Source organism: Dama dama, chromosome 5 (genome assembly GCF_033118175.1).
Source record: "Dama dama isolate Ldn47 chromosome 5, ASM3311817v1, whole genome shotgun sequence".
Taxonomy (NCBI): Eukaryota; Metazoa; Chordata; class Mammalia; order Artiodactyla; family Cervidae; genus Dama; species Dama dama.
Genome location: NC_083685.1, coordinates 90,515,504 through 90,531,227, shown reverse-complemented (window position 1 = coordinate 90,531,227; position 15,724 = coordinate 90,515,504). Strand labels below are relative to the sequence as shown.

General features: G+C 47.5%; 1 protein-coding gene across 2 annotated transcripts in view; it reads left to right on the top strand.

Moving 5' to 3' along the window:
- Window positions 1-2,175: 2,175 nt before the first annotated feature.
- PHF12 (PHD finger protein 12) overlaps window positions 2,176-15,724 on the top strand; it is a 39,438-nt gene continuing 25,889 nt past the window's right edge. Inside the window, exons 1-2 of one of the 2 annotated variants that reach the window (XM_061142953.1) lie at window positions 2,176-2,810; window positions 3,458-3,639. In XM_061142953.1, the coding sequence (XP_060998936.1) occupies window positions 2,745-2,810; window positions 3,458-3,639 (248 nt within the window). In that variant the 5' untranslated portion in view covers window positions 2,176-2,744. The remainder of the gene's footprint in view (window positions 2,811-3,457; window positions 3,640-15,724) is intronic. The other variant, XM_061142952.1, reaches the window with a different exon arrangement.

Sequence of the window (15,724 nt, the reverse complement as noted above, 5' to 3'; positions counted from 1 at the left end):
GTTCCAGCCCATACAGAATGCAGTGCCTATATTAGCCACAAGAGGTCACTTCCAAAGGCATGTGTATCCCACCTGCTCTCCTCAATCCCCCTGGCACCTCCAGGGCTGGAGCTCTCCAAGGTGGCACCAACTGCTAGCCCCACTGGGCTGACCTCACCCTCCAACTTCTGAGAGGAAGGTGTGTGGAGTGATTAGTTCCCCTGGTACTTGTCAACAGAGCCAAGTAGTATTTCCCTCATTAGCCCATTAATGCCTATGTCTGTTCTCAACTGCAGTGATGGTGTTGACCAAAGCAAAGCCTTGCTCTTTGGGCATGTGCCAGTTGCTTACTTATCTGCCCCATAATACCTTCAGGCTGACACAGCAGCACGGCTGGGCCCTGAGTTGTAGAAAGGAAGCCAGTAGGAGAGGGTACATGATATATCCATTTTTTGAGCATCTGTAGCATGAAACACTGCCTAAGAAGACATGAGGTCCAGCCACTTCCATACTTCTAGCTCAGCCCTTCTCTCTCTGAAGGCTACATCTCTGACCCAGAGTCACTAAGATTTCTTGTTTGCTGAGGCTGGTAGAGGGTGGAGACTGCCGATCTACATGACATATTCCCCTGCTTGATCAATAAGACCCAGGACTTTATTATTCTTCCCAGGCACCAACCGGATCATTAGGAAAGTCAGAAGAACAGAAACCAAAGACCACACACCCACGACCTCACCCTATACAACTCATCCTCCTTACTATCCCCCACCCCAAAGCAGCAACTCCTCTCAGGCAGTTAGACAGTATCCTAGCCTGGGAATTTAAAAAATATGTTTCATTCTTAGGTCTGCCATACATTCACTATGTGAACTAGGCAAATCACTACTCTTCTCTCTGCTCTGGAAATGAAGACGTTAATACAGACGGTTTTTAAGCCCTTTCCAGTTTTAGGTTTCTGAGAATGCTAAGTATACCTTAACATCAAAAGTGAGCCAGGACACAGCTACCTGGTAACAATGCCAACTAAACGCCTCGTGTCAGGCACAATGATGCCCCTCCCTCCTCCACCGCTTCATCTACAGTCAGGCAGAGGCAACTGGCCATCTCTGTAGATGGCACCAAGGGGAGGGACGGGCGCGGTGGAGAGCGTGAAGCCCCGCCCAGAGTCCGAGGTGAGACCTTCAGACTACAAATCCCAGCATACAGTGGCAGCTCTGAAAGGTATCTCGCTCTTCCCCGAGTTACATTACACTGCATCGCACGCACACGGAACTACGGCTCCCAGAATCCACCAGACCCATCGCGATTCTTGCTCCCAGGGTGCAATGCTCTCCCTTCGCCCTTTGGACCTCTGCGCGTTGCAAACTGGGAGCTGAAGTCCACTGCGGGCAGGTAGCTGGGCGTTGTCAGCATTACAAACTCTTAGCCTTTGGCTTTCTCTTGGAGGGCAGTTTTCAGAGACAGTAATCAAAAGAGGTTTGTATCGGGCAGGCGGACCTCCATGGTGCCATCACTACTAAAGGCAGGGATGCTCAGGCTAAAATTTACTGCTGGGAGCGGGAGGGAAGAGAAAACAGAAGCCATCCAACGCGACACCAAAACCATCGTTTTCCGTCGCGATGGCTTTTCTTTTTCTCTTTACCAACATGGCGCCTGGTCCAGCCACACCTGACGCTGGAACCAAATAGTCCAGTACTACATCCCTAGGAGTACAGGCTATCACCGACAGCCTACCAGCGCCAGCCAACACCACACTTTGCTCCTTTCTGTTCACGGCTGAGGACTCCAAGGGCATGGTAGTCTATAACCCACTACCAAAATGGCGAAAGGAGAAGCATTCTTGTTGGGGCCTTCTGGTGACAATACGCCTGCGCCGGAGTCGGTTGTGTTATTGTGGGGCGGGAGGGGAGCATCCGCAACACGCCTGCGCGGGAACACAGTCCTCTTGGTCTACACTCAAACACCAATGGATGAAGAGCCCCGGTCTTCCTGCGGCTGCGCTGTGACCCTTCGGAGCTTTCCCAGGCGCCTGCGCGAGACCGCAAGTCCCGCCCTTTCATCTCAGTACGCTGGCGCAGGGCTGAAAGGCGGGGCTTCGGCCCTCCAGACGAATGCCAGCGCGGCTGCGCGCCGGGGGGTGCCCCCTCTCTGCGGCTGCGCGGGAGCCCGGCCGCCGGCTGTCACTGCGGTTGCGCGCGGCGAGCGGCGATCCCGGGGCGCCTGCGCGGGTGGCTTTGCGGGCGCTCGCGGTAAGTTTGCGCCAAGTGCGCGGCAGCCGGGACGCAGACGGCGGCGGCGGCGAGAGGCGGAGCCCGGGGACCACCCCCCATCACCCTCCCCGCAGTCACCTCACGTACCACAACCTCACCTAACCTCTCACCCCCCACCCCTTCCGATCCCCCCAACCCCGGGATGGCAGCGCCCGCCAGCCTTCCCGGCCGGACCAGCGGTCACCAGCGCCGGCTCTAGCCTGTGGGACTAGGCCCCGCCGAGGCCTGACCCCCCCCGAGCCGGGACCCACCGTGCAGCCAGCCGCCGGGCCGGGGCTGAGGGGCCGCTCCCCCCTCACGGCCCGTGGGGAGGACGCTGCCGTCCCGGGGACTGGGGGCCGGGGGGTGGGGGGGAGCCAGGGCGAGGAAGTCGGGACCCGTGTTTGGAAAAAAGAAGAAGGGCCGGGGTCCGGAGCGCCCCCTCCCCCCGCTTCCCCCCTCCCCCCGGGGTTGGGGGGGCCGGAGCAGAGAGCGCCCAGCCCGGGAGGTGGATGAATGTGGGAGAAAATGGAGACCAAGACGATCGTGTACGACTTGGACACGTCGGGGGGGCTGATGGAGGTAAGAGTGGCCCACCTCATCCCCTTCCCCCAGCGCCGGGAGGGAACCTCCGCCCTCCGCCCCACAAAGCCGGCCCTGAGCTCGCAGCGCAAGAGGGCCGGGGGAGGGGGGGCTCTTCCTCACCCAGACTCTCCCTCCCATCTTTGCAACTCGGGGGGCTGAGCTCAGCCGCCGAGGACGTTTGCAGCAGTTTCACCTACCCGCCGCCCTCGATTCGCTCTCCCGAAGCGCCAGCCCACTCCATCTCTTTGCACCGGCGGGCCTCCCCACCCCCTCCTTGTCGGCCCCTTTGTGCTTCCCCCAGCACGTCCGGGTACCCGGCTTCAGGCCTTTCCCGAGCCTGGCTTTGGAGTCCCCCACTGTCCATACAAGGAAGTGGCGAGAAGGGAACCGCGCACCCTCTCCCCATCCCCCTACTCTGATCCTCCCCATTTGGAAGAAGCGGTGCTCGTTTTTGTGCGGCAGGAACGCGGTTAGGGTGGGCTCCCCCTGGTTCCGGGGGCTAAAAGGTTCTGGGAGCAGCCTGGATGGGAGGAAGAAGGACAAAAGGGGGGAGAGGGGTGGGTGACGGAGAAGCCGCGCCGGGGGGGCGACGGACCGCCCGGGAGCTCCGAGTGTGCACACACGCCATTTGTATGTGTGTGCAGCAAATCCAAGCTCTGCTGGCTCCCCCCAAGACGGACGAGGCCGAAAAGCGGAGTCGGAAGCCTGAGAAGGAGCCCCGGAGAAGCGGCAGGGCCACCAACCACGACAGCTGCGATAGCTGCAAAGAAGGTGGGGACCTCCTGTGCTGTGACCACTGCCCGGCTGCCTTCCATCTCCAGTGCTGGTAAGGTCTGGGGACCCCCTCCGGAGCCCCTTGGCGGGCCCTTCCCGGCACATTCCTTCACCCGGCCTACCCCTGCTGGCCGAGATAACGGGCGCTTGCAGCCGCTAGCTCTCTGCAGCCGCTGGGGCGAGCGCCTCCCCGCCCCCAGGTGCGGCCGGGATCCGGCCGTTTGAGGGGGAGGAGCAGCCGTAGGTCCGGACCCCGAGGTGGGGGTGGGGAGGAGTGCGGAGTGCCCCATCTGGGATTGGAAGTCGCTGGGGAGCCGGGACGGTGCCGGCGGGGCACGGCCGGCGGTGGCGGGGGAGGAAGGGGAGGAGCTCCGGGCCCTGCGCCGCTCGCTGCCCGCCGCCCGCGCGCCCGCCCGCCGCCCTCGGGCTCCTGCCGGGATGGGCTGGCCTCGGGGTGGGTGCGCGGAGCCCTCGGCCGCCGGAGCTGCCCTGGTCCAGGCCCGAGGGACCCGGCACCCGGGCGCTCCCAGTCGTGGAAGAAATCATGGAGGGTGTCTCTCGAGTCCGCCTCTGCTCTGCTTCTCTGTTTACAATATGGCGACCCGCCTTTAAATTATATTTTTATTCTCAGCGCCATTTTGGCTGCATATATGATTTGCAGACGTCTCCTGGGGAACGGTGGGGTAACCTCGGAGTCCTTTCGGCGGAAGCTCGTCGGGGGCCGGGGCTGGGGTCTTGCCGTTGGGATCCCCTTTCTCTGCCGCCGCTTGCCCCTGTTGCCTGTCGGAGCTGCCTGCCTCTTCCCTCTCCTCCCCGCGCTGCCGCCTCTTAGGAAATCGAGCTGGGTTAGACAATTAAAATTGCCCTTGGGCGCCGATTTCACTGCTCCGCTCCGGATCGGCGAACCCTTCTCTGCAAAATTCTTTGCTGCCGGGGTTCTGTGTGCGGTGGCTCCGCGAGGGCATTTTTAAGGAGAGGAGAGCTGGAAAGCCAGGCGCTTTTTCTTCCCCCCACTTACTGAACGCAAGGGGAGGCGAGAGACCGAAGAGGGAGGGAGGGACCTGGGTTAGTCGCCCGCTGCTTGATCCTCCTCAGCAGTTCAGCCCAGAACAATCCGACCAAGAAGAGTGTAAACTCCAGCTCCTGCCTAGAGAAGTCACCTCGGCCTTCCTCAAAAATCCGACATCTGCGCCGGGACCCCGATCACATCTTGTTCGGATGGCTCTTGTTCTGTTCAGCAACAGTTGACTGAGGCAGATGTTTGCGAGAGGAGATGGCTGGGGAGAGAGCGGGAAAGAGAGGGGCTGCTGCGTTTGTTCTCACCCGTTTTCGATATTGCCATTTTTAGCCTTTTCTTTAAAAAAAAAAACAAAAAACATAAAGTGAGGTTTTCCTTAAGCTCTCTACACAGTTCCATTCACATTCCGCCTCTAGGTTGGTGGAATAGTGCCTATTGTGTGTTTGTACTAATTGCAGTTTTGGGAACACTTACTAGACAGATGACTGATACTGGGCAATTTAAGTCTGTGGTCAGAAGTTCTGTAGGAAGCTCCCATTACCATTCCCAAGATTCCTTTGCCCAGGAGAGCACCCCATCTTGGCTTGTAATGTTGCAGGGACAAAAATGATTATCCTGGAGGGAGCTTTGCTGATGGCTTTAAAATTTTTATTGCTTAGTGACTAAGGCCAGCAGGAAGGGTCTGTGGTTTTTAGCCTTTGCTTCCTATAAGGTGTAAGCCATCTCCTGTCACATTTCCTGTGCTGCTGTTGAGCACAGAAGAGATTTGTACTGGGTGGTGTTGTGTTGCTTACTAGTTATTCCCTGTTGATTTTGTTTGGTTTGTGATTGTGTTTGATACATTAAGAGTGAATTGTAGGCTCCTTGATTTAAAACATGGGTTAATATTTTACCTCTCAAATGAAGTGAATGTTAACCAAGAAGGGTGATTCCCATATTGAGTGAGACTTTTGTAAGCTCTTTATTATTTGTTTAATCAAGCTGAAATTGTTTATTAAAAACCTCAGGCAAGGGGGAAGTGTGCTGTTTTGCCTGAGATTGGGCTTTTAAACTCTAAAACCTAACTCCTGAATCTTTGCACTAGATGAGTCCAAGTCTTGTCAAGTTGTAACAATTAACAGTTCTAATTTAGCTGGTAGGAGAGAGAGGCGCTTTGCTTTTCCTTCTTTTTGAGATTCAGACTGTGCATTTCATTGACTACTTTTTTTTTTTTTTTTTTAGACCATGAATGGAAACTGGTAATCAGAGATTTGAGAATCCTAGTAAATGAGACAGCCCTTGTTTCACATCTCCAGTTCCCTCTTTGAAGATGCTAGTACTGAATGTAACATTGATGTATCTGAGTAGTTACAAAAGTCACAAAACATTGTAGATACTGGTACAAAGGCAGGAAGCCTTCTTTCAAGTGAGGTTTATCCCACTTTACTGCTTCCTATCCCACACTCTCTCTAGCTCAAGAGAAGTATTTCTTTAACCATCTCAACCGGAGTAGTTAGGTCAAGCAGTTAATAGTGTCAGAAATTTTTGACTCCTGATTGTGCTCTCGGTAATTTGTCCCATTATCACTTATTTGTGTCATGTGAGAGTGAGGTTAGGAGGTGTGTCTGTTCTCTCTTGCTTCCCTTTTTAACTGGCTAAGACTGGATTATTTACATAAGCATAGTAATGATGACTTTCCTCTTATACAGAATGTACAAAAGGGGAGATAGAGTTTTGCAAACTCTGTAGGTCTCCATTCAGCGCTCCGGGAGACAAGTCCTTTTTCAGTCTCTGGTGTGCCTGATCAGCTTGCCTCACAGTGAACAGGATCTAGTAAAATGCTCCAGAAGTGATTTTAGGCACACTTTACCTGCTAGACTTGGTGACATGGCCATAACCCCGGGGGTTTTTCTAAGATAACCTACTGGAGGAATTGAGTGGTCCAATAAGCTGTTTTAATTGTCTTGTCTTTTCTTAGGGGCCAGTGCTCTGTATGAGGAACCTTTCTTAATTAGACCGGGAGCCCTGTTTCTGGGTTTTCTCTGATAACTTTCTGGGTGAGGGAATGGATTGTCCTGTGCTCAGAATCCTGGACTTTAACTAAAGCATTGAATTTGAGGAGCTGATGTCTTCATATTCTTTTAAGTGATAGGGTAATCAATTTTATCCAAGTTTAACTGGTTTATCAATTATTCAGAGTGGTGGTAAGGGTTACTAAATTTGCCCCTAGAGAACCAGGAAGAGGTGTTTTCAAGTGTTCCCTGGTGAACCTGACCTTTATCATAATTGTTTAGCTTTCTGAAAATACTGATCTCCATGGACTGGTCCCTAAAAATTAGTCTTTAAAAAAAAAAATTAGAAAACTGGCAGAGCTCTAGTTGCAGCCGACCCATCTTTCTGTTTGAGATGGATGGGATTGTTCTCAGGGACAAAGTGAGTACCATAGGGCATCACTAGTGAGGCTGACTGGAACCTAAATAGTTGCTTCTGGTTGCATTTTGCTGCAGACAGTCTGAGGGACCAGAACGGTCTGGGTGAGAAGTGCATCTCCCTCGCAGACCTCAGCATGGTCGCTTCCCGTCAGACAGATTTCTGTAGCATTTGCCTCCGCATGTTATATTTGGAATTGTTGGCCGGCTTTCCTCTCTCTGGTGTTGGCAGCAAGATCCAAAACGAGGTTTTCGAAGAATGAGAGTAAAGAGGTCTCTGTGCACAGGCAAAACTAAGCTCAGCTTGGAGTTTTGCATATTTAATTTTCAGTGAGTCATAACAAGAAAGGTCTCACACACACAGTAGAAAACTGCCTTGTAGAAAACCTATATACTGTTCGAACTTCTAAGGGGGTGATTTTTCTGCTTTTGTTGTCGTCAGAATAGTACCAAGCAAGTGGTGAATTAAAATACGTTTATTTTAGTGTTATCTTACAAATCTTTTGTTTCTGACATTCTGAGTGCTTAGAAGCCTGGCACTGAAGAACTGGAGATGACAGCATCTGAACTCCCTCCCTTTATTCTGCCGGCTCATAGTAAAACGATTCAACAATAAACAAACCTGGGACATCCCTGGAGGTCCAGTGGTTAATATTACTTCCCCTGCAGGGGATGTGGTTCAATCCCTGGTGGGGGAACTGAGATCCCACATGCTGTGCAGAGCGGCTAAAAGATTTCTTTAAAAAACAACCCTAATTTGGTTTTATGTTTATTTTATTTATTTTTGCATTTGCTGTGTTGTGTTGGAATCTGGATGTGTAGTATTGTTTTTAAATGATCCACTCAGACATCGAGGTTCCACTAACATTTAACTTTAACTCAATTTCAGTGTCTATGCTTTTGAACTTTACTTTTTTTTCAGATTTATTTCATTTATTTTTACCAAAGGCTTTGTAAACTTAACATGGGGCTCAAGGGCCAATTCTAACAAAATGAGTGCTGTAGTTGGAAGATAACAGACAAACACTGTTTAAAAATATAAGGATAATATTTGGGATGAGTTGTTTACTCACAAAATGTCAATCTCTTGCTGTTCCTTAAGGCTCTCAAAGTACTTTACAGATGGGCTCCACTAATATGTTAGGACTGTTTGAGGCCTTTGTAGTATTGGGGGTTTTATGTTTTTGTTTATTTGTTTTTTAATGTGTTTAAATCTGTAAAAGTCATATTTAGGTACTGCCTTCATTTTAATCTTGGAGGTGAGATTCGTCTTGGTCTTTTTAAAATTCTTAATCAAGTGTTTCCAAGAGAATTGTTTAAAAGCCAGATCATAAAGGCAAATAAATTACTTAATTTGAACTGAAAAGGAATTCAAATAGTCACTACTGTGTATTGAATGAAACACTGTTTTTTATTAAGCTCTTGAGTAGAAGTACAAGTGGTACTCAGAAGGGCTGGGTGAGTTTTCGGGGTTCATCCTTCTAAGATCTGTGAGTACTTCATTCTTTTTTATGGCTGAAAACAATTCTATATATGACTACCATATATACACACACACCCTGTATTTTTTAAAGTCCATTCATCAGTTGATGGGTATTTGGGTTATTTGTTCTTTTTGCTATTGTGAATAATCATGCTATAGAAACTTGAGTGCAAGCTTTCTCTTGGACATCTGTTTTCATTTCTCTTAGGTATATACCCAGGAGTAAAATCATTGGGTCATATGGTAACTCTTATATTTAACCTGTGAGGAACTGCCAGACTATTTTCCAAAGTGGCTGCATCATTTTACATTCCCATCAGCACTGTATGAGCATTCCAGTTTCTCTACATCCTTTTCAGTACTAGCTATTACTTGTCTTCTTGATTAAAGCCATCCTATGGGTATGATATGCCATCTCACTGTGGTTTTGATTTGCATTTGCCTGATGGCTGACTATATTGAACATCTTTTCATGTGCTTCTTGATCATTTGTATATTTTCTTGGAAAAATGTCTATTCAGATCCTTTGTCTGATTTTAATTGGGTTATTTGTATTTTTATTATTGAGTTGTAGGAGTTCTTTATGTATTCTAGATATACGTCCTTTGTCAGATATATGACTTGCGAGTATTTTCACCCATTCTGTAGGTTGTCTTTCACTTCCCCTATCTTCTTATTTTTTAATTTTTACTCTTTATCTAGTAAAAGATGGTTGATTTAAGCACACTTTAATGTCTTTGCCTATGTTGTCTATGTCGAGACAGTAAGTAAAGGATTTTTCATGAACTCAGGATGATGTGTCTCAGTAGAGGGAACCTTATAATGATTTGCTATGTTGCTATTTCAGCTTTTCTGGGTGACCTCTCTTAGGAAAAAAGTAAAGCTGAAAGTTACCATGGAGGATGTATAAAAAAAATCCACCACATGGCTCCCACCAGCCACAATAGAAAATTTCTGTGTACAGGCACTTCTCATACATGGAGGGCCCTGGTGTAAGGAGGAAGATTTTAATCACCTCAGTTTGATAGGTAACAGCCTTGGGGTGGACATAACTATAGATGAATTAGTGAGCTTTTTGATCCTGGTTAACAAGAACAAAAAGTTGGTTTGAACATTGCAGTGAATTCCTCACCTGTTTATATGTATCTATATCTAAGCCCAGATAGCAGTAAATAGGGAGATAGCAGGCAGAGACTATTTGCTTGAAGGTTTTATGTAGGTTATACAAGAAACCGTCTGCTATGATGCCCCCAGGAGGGGGTTTTTTGGTACCCTAGAAATGCAGGTGTCCTGCTTCTTAACAGAAACGGGTATATTTTTTCTTCTACAAGTTGCTAGAACAATAGTAAATAGATGAAGTTGATTGTTGTTTGTTTTGAGTTCTGGGTAAGAGTTTTAAAATCCATCTCTGAGCTTTCTTGTCCCACCCCCAGCGCATAAACAGCTGTTCCTTGGGTGTGTAGTTAAGCAGGCCAACCTGGTAGAAAATTCTGGTTGAGTTTATGATGGCATTTACTATGCTAATGCAGCACAGGCTCCTGGAAATGCATTCTAGTTTTAAAGTGCCAGAGTTTTAAGTAATTAGAGCAGTGGGGGAAAAGTTTGTCTTCCCCCCTCCACTGTTCTTCCTTGACTTAAAGCCCCTAGGGAGTGCAGCATGGGCCAGCTGCATTGCCATGCAATGAGTGACACTTCTGAGAGCACCTCTGCGTAATGCTAGCCTCCCAAGAGACAGGACAGGAGTACAGCTGTCCCTCTGCCAATTTCCTGCAAGAGGAGGACATTGTATTCAGTGCAAGTCCTAGACCAAATTTCAGAAAGGCACTTTGGTGTTGCAGATTTGTCACTGTGCCCAGGCCGCATGTACAGGTCACTAGCTGACTGCCTTTCCCATGACTCAAGAACAGTTAAGAAGAATAAGAAGGTGACTCCTTTTTCTGCCTGCCATTTCCAGATATCAAATTCCTCATCTTTTAAGCCTTAATTTTTTTCTAAATCTAGTCTCAGCAAATAAGGATAAAGATGAAGTCTTTTTTTTTTTTTTTGGTCTTTTTTTGTTCTTTTTTCTAAAGATGGAGTTTTGTATGGGAGGCAAAAGATACTGAGGGGTGTAATGGACACTGATAAAAGGAGAAATCGTTGATTTGACCCATCGGCGAAAAGGGGCTTGGCCGTTACACACAGCTCTTGTTGAATTCACAATAAGCAAATTCCAGGTATACCTTGCAGATTGATGACATTTTCTAAGTAATGAAAAACTTGACTCACTCATTCAAAGAACTACACTCCTTTCCCTTTTGCAATCCTATACTCAGTGCTCACTAAACTAGTTAAAAGCCAGAGACTGACCCATCTCCTCTGCTCACCGTTGCATAATACTTAGTGGTGTCACAAATGAGAGAGGTGCGAAGATAAACATTGATTGGGTAACAGAAATGATGTCTGGCTTCTTCGAAGCGGATGGTACTTTGTTGACACAAACATGGTGACCGTTCCTTTCTCCGTCATTAACGTTTGCTTTCCTATATATTAGTAGCTTGGGTTTTTAATCTTTGCCCTTCCCCTGTTTTCTGACAAATTATCCAGGGTATCTCTCAGGAAATGTTTCCTGGTCTTGAAAGGACAAAAGTCTTAGTTGCGGGGTGGAGAGTGTCAATGCCTGAACCTAACATTGGTCTCTCTCACTGCTTTGGGCTGTGCCTAAGGCTTTTTTTGAAGTAAACTCAAGTGAACAGGAGAGGGGCCTTCCCAGGTGGCTCAGTGGTAAAGAATCCGCCTGCCAGTGCAGGAGACACAAGAGATGGAGGTTTGATCCCTGGGTGGGGAAGATGGGCTGGAGAAGAAAATGGTAACCCTCTCCAGTATTCTCACCTGGGAAGTCCCATGGACAGAGGAGCCTGGTGGGCTATAGTCCATGGGGTCGCAAAGAGCTGGACACATCTGAGCACAGCACAAAACAGGAGAGGATTCTGTGGGATTTGAATTTATCCATAGCCCAAAGACTTCACTGTACCTCCTGGCCAGGCAGGAATGGGGGTACCTCTCGGAATTGCTAGCAAGGTTAAATTCCAGGCAGCGCCAATACATTTTACAGGCTTTTATCCAGCTGTGATCCTCAGAAGGATGCTGGGTATTTGTTCCCCTGTCTGCATTTGTGCAAAGAACAGAGCAGAAAAGCTAATGAAATGCATGGAACTTTAAGTGAGTTTAGAAAAGTCTCTGCATTACAAATTTGGCCAGTGTGGAGCTACTCCTGTTCTTTCTCCCAGCCATGGGCTCCTGCGATGAGCTGGAAGCTTTTTAATTCCCATGTTGACTAACTGTCAGAGTTCTCCTGATTCCTGGTTTTAACAAAGTTCTGGAAACACCAGGAAGAAACTACGGTGAACTTTCTCCATGAACAATTATCAGTTATTGGTCAAAATACATTGTGAAAATTTTACTATGTGAATCTCATTAAAAGTGTCTAAACCTGTAATATTTCATAGGCCTGTACTTGGGTTGGCCATATGTAACTTTCCTTGACCTTGCTTGCCATTTTTATGAAAGACCATCTTAAATGTAGGGAGAATTCTGTCACTAATTTTGACCTTTATTGACGCTGATATTGATGTTGTTTTGCTCTATTATCTGTGTTTTGCTTTATCCCTCCTCAGTAGTCCTCTCGGTTTTGCTTGGCAGAGATGACACTTAGTCATCTAACTCAAGGTAACTCTGACACCTGACTCCATGATATCAGACATCTTTGACTTTGGGCTGCAGTTCATGGCCTTGAAGTAGGAAAACTGTCTGCAGGTTATTTAAGTCACAGGAAAGAGCTCCTGTCCAGGGCCTGTATGCTTGCTGCATGCAAGCTTCCCACAAGTCTTAGCATTTGTGTGCACACGTTCAGGCCTTTTAGGGTGATTGTTCTTTGGTTGGGGGCCATCTGAGAGAACAGTGGGCAGAAAGGAAGAATCATGGCGCTGTCTCTGACAAGTGTGTTTAGCTCCTAAATAGGTCACCAGGGGTATAACTGGAAGGCTTCAGAAGCCCAAGTCAGCACTTAGCTGTGGCATCAAACCACGACAGCACAGTCTGACAGCATGCCCAGGAGATTACTTCAGCTGGGCAGGGCGGGGAGCTTTGAGGTTTCTAAGTGAAATTGGGGGAGGGGCGAGCGGCAGAGTCAAAGAAGAGGGGAATAAGTCCTGTGCTGTTTTGGCCCAAATGGTAGCTTTATGCCTCCTCCTTCCCTTTTTTTTCTTTTAAAGAAGACCCTGTCAGTGGAGAGTAAATGAAGCAGAAATCCTTCTTGGGGAAGAGCAGCTGGGCCATGGGTAGAAACCTGCTCTCTGCATTTAGCTGGCTTTCAAATAGATGGTCTCCCTACATCTAAGATGTTAACACTGTTTTTAGTTTTCCCAACCTTTATAGAATTTTAGGCCCAGTATCTGTAAGATGTGAACTGTTCCAGATTCCCTGAGCTGTGTTCACAAGAAGAGAGTGGCCTGGCCATTTCCTTACTCTTGGTCATCCACTGAAATTTGACCACAGAGCAGTACCCAGTTTTCCATACCTTGGAGACTTTTATGGAATACACAGTTAAAATTGTTCTACTTTCCCATGGAATGTTCCCTGAGACTATTAAAAAGTGACTGTTGAGGCCAGAATATCGACTCTTTTCTAAAACAAGTGGACTCCAGCATCCGTCATTAGGTGAATGAATGAAGCCCATTTTTAAAATGTTTGCAGCCAGCTCATTTTCCATTGTAGAGAAGCCAGGATTGCAAGAACAGCCACCCCAGTGATAGATGAGGTCCTGTGGCACCGGGGCTCGGCTTGTAGAGAAGTTAGCAGAGGCAGACACCTGGTGTAACTGTCGGTGGTCTGCCCCACCTCCTCCTTGCCCTGCACTACTTGTAACCCTCTTTTCCAGGTGTCCTTCACTGGGAGGATGGCCAGTGAAGCTCTACATGAAGGCAATAAAATCGGGGGGCACAGTCAGTTTGAAAGGATTATATGCCTGTGGAAGTGACGCAACTAGCTAAGTTTCTCAATGGGGCATTTGTAATGGTCTGGCACTGCATTGGCCTCCTTGTTAACACAGCCACTGAGGCTCTGCATGAGAAAACCAGCAGTGCGTGTACTTTTTATGTACTTTGTGGCATTAGCTGTATTTGAGTCAGTAGCTGGGATAAAGGAGAGGAAGAAATTAAGGTTCATGGACCCCATGAACTTTCTCTCCACTTTCATCTCTTCAGTATCCTTCAGTGTGACCATCTTTCCTGCCTTTGAAAGGTAGGCCATCCGTGAAGGGAAAAGCTAATGCCCACACAAGTGTCCAGGGGAAGCTTACTGTTTCTTCTGACATTTAAATTTCATTAAGTTTTGTTCCCTCAAAACACAGACCAGTAAATTGAGGAATTATTAATACAGCTTTTAATTTAAACAGATGTTTTTAAATTAAACTTGAACTGTCACCTCTTAGCTTTTCCAGGACAGAAACTGATTTCAGTTTATAAAAGGCTTGTTTTCTATGCGGGTAGATGCCTTTGTAGATCAAGATGGCTGCTGGGAGGCTGAGACACGGCTATGGTCCTGTCAGCGATCCCGTTTTGACTAGTACCGACACATTTTCTGAGCTAGCCAAGAGCAGCAGGGCCAGTCAGAGAGAGGAGGCCTGTTCTGAGCATGTATTGTCTTCAGCACTCAGTCTTGCACAATGCCGTTAAATATAAATGCAGGATTTTTATCTGGTAGTGGACCTCACGTGGATGGATGAGACCCATGAACTGTGAAATTAAAAATCAGAACCGCTCAGTGCTATTGTTTGCTGACTGAACACCCCCACCACCCCAAAAAGGGGAGGGGACATACAGATGATGGGGAAGGGGGGGCTGCAGGCAGTGAAACCTTTATTAGTCTGATATTTTATTTCAACTGAAACAACCATTTGTGGGGCTGGAGAGCTTCTGATTCTTGGAGAATGATGGGTTCTGACAGGAGGGACCCTCACCAGTTCATTTGACTGACCTCTTTTAGAAGAGAACGGAGTGGAAGGCTGTTGGTGTATTGTATACAGAAAGGCTGTTTGAACAGTGTTCCTATGTGTATTACATAGAATATTTTGTCAGTCCAGGGAGAGAAAATGGAGTGTGTTCTTTTTTAAGTATTTCTTCATCCACCTGCTTCCTTTTGTCCTAAGACATACACCAAAGCTTTTAATTTGGTTAGGTGATATTTTCATGTCTCTCTGACTGCCTTTGGCTCAAGTTTTAAAATGTCAGTGTTTTAAAATCCACTTAGCTGGATGGACATTTGCAAGCCATACATCAGTAACAACATATTTAAAAAAAAAAAAAAGTCCAGAGCCCTGTACCATTTTTATCTCCATGTTGTGATGCAAAAAAGAAATCTCTGAAATAAAAGGCAGTCTTTCTGCTTCCCTGTCTCCCTTCACCTCTCCCCTCCTCCCTTTGTTCTCTCGATCCCCTCCCCCTCTCCCTTCCAGTTCTATATTGAAAAACTGCTTGTGCTGGATGGATAATTAGCACAGAGCTATGGAGCAACAGGTCCCGCTGGTAGCGACTAAATCTGAAGTAAATGTTAATGTCGGGCAGGTTCACATGTATTAATAGGCGAGGGAGATGAGTGAGGTTAGACTGGGACCAACCGCACTGGTATATGACTTGAAATAGATCCTCTTAATTAGAGAGCCAGGAACCATGACAGCTACCAACATCTTCCACCTGCAGTGGTGAGCTGCTGCCTCATTAGTGAATGAAAGAGACATTCTAAATTAAAACCTGGCTCCTTCCATCCTTTAGCTGTAAGTTGGGATCATCTGGCTCTGGACTTTGAATCTTTGACCCAGCACAGATATTACAGTTAGCTGAAGGTTGTATGTCTGTGATTTTTTCAATAGACCAATCTAGACAACCTCTTCAGCAACAGAGGCACATCATTTGATTTGTTTGTGGGAGTTCAGATGCTAGAGTCCTGCAGCAGAGGTTTAGGAGTTTTTGCTTGAAATAATTAATGTTTTTGACAAGCTTTTTTTTTTTTTTTTTTTAAATTTTTGGCTGCCTTGGGTCTTCCTTGTTGCAGTGCACAGGCTTCTCACTGTGGTGGCTTTTCTTATTGCAGAGCTGGGGCTCCAGGCACGTGGGCTTCAGTAGTTGTAGCACACAGGCTTAGTTTTCCCGGACCAGGGATCAAACTGGTGGCCCCTGCATTGCATGGTGGA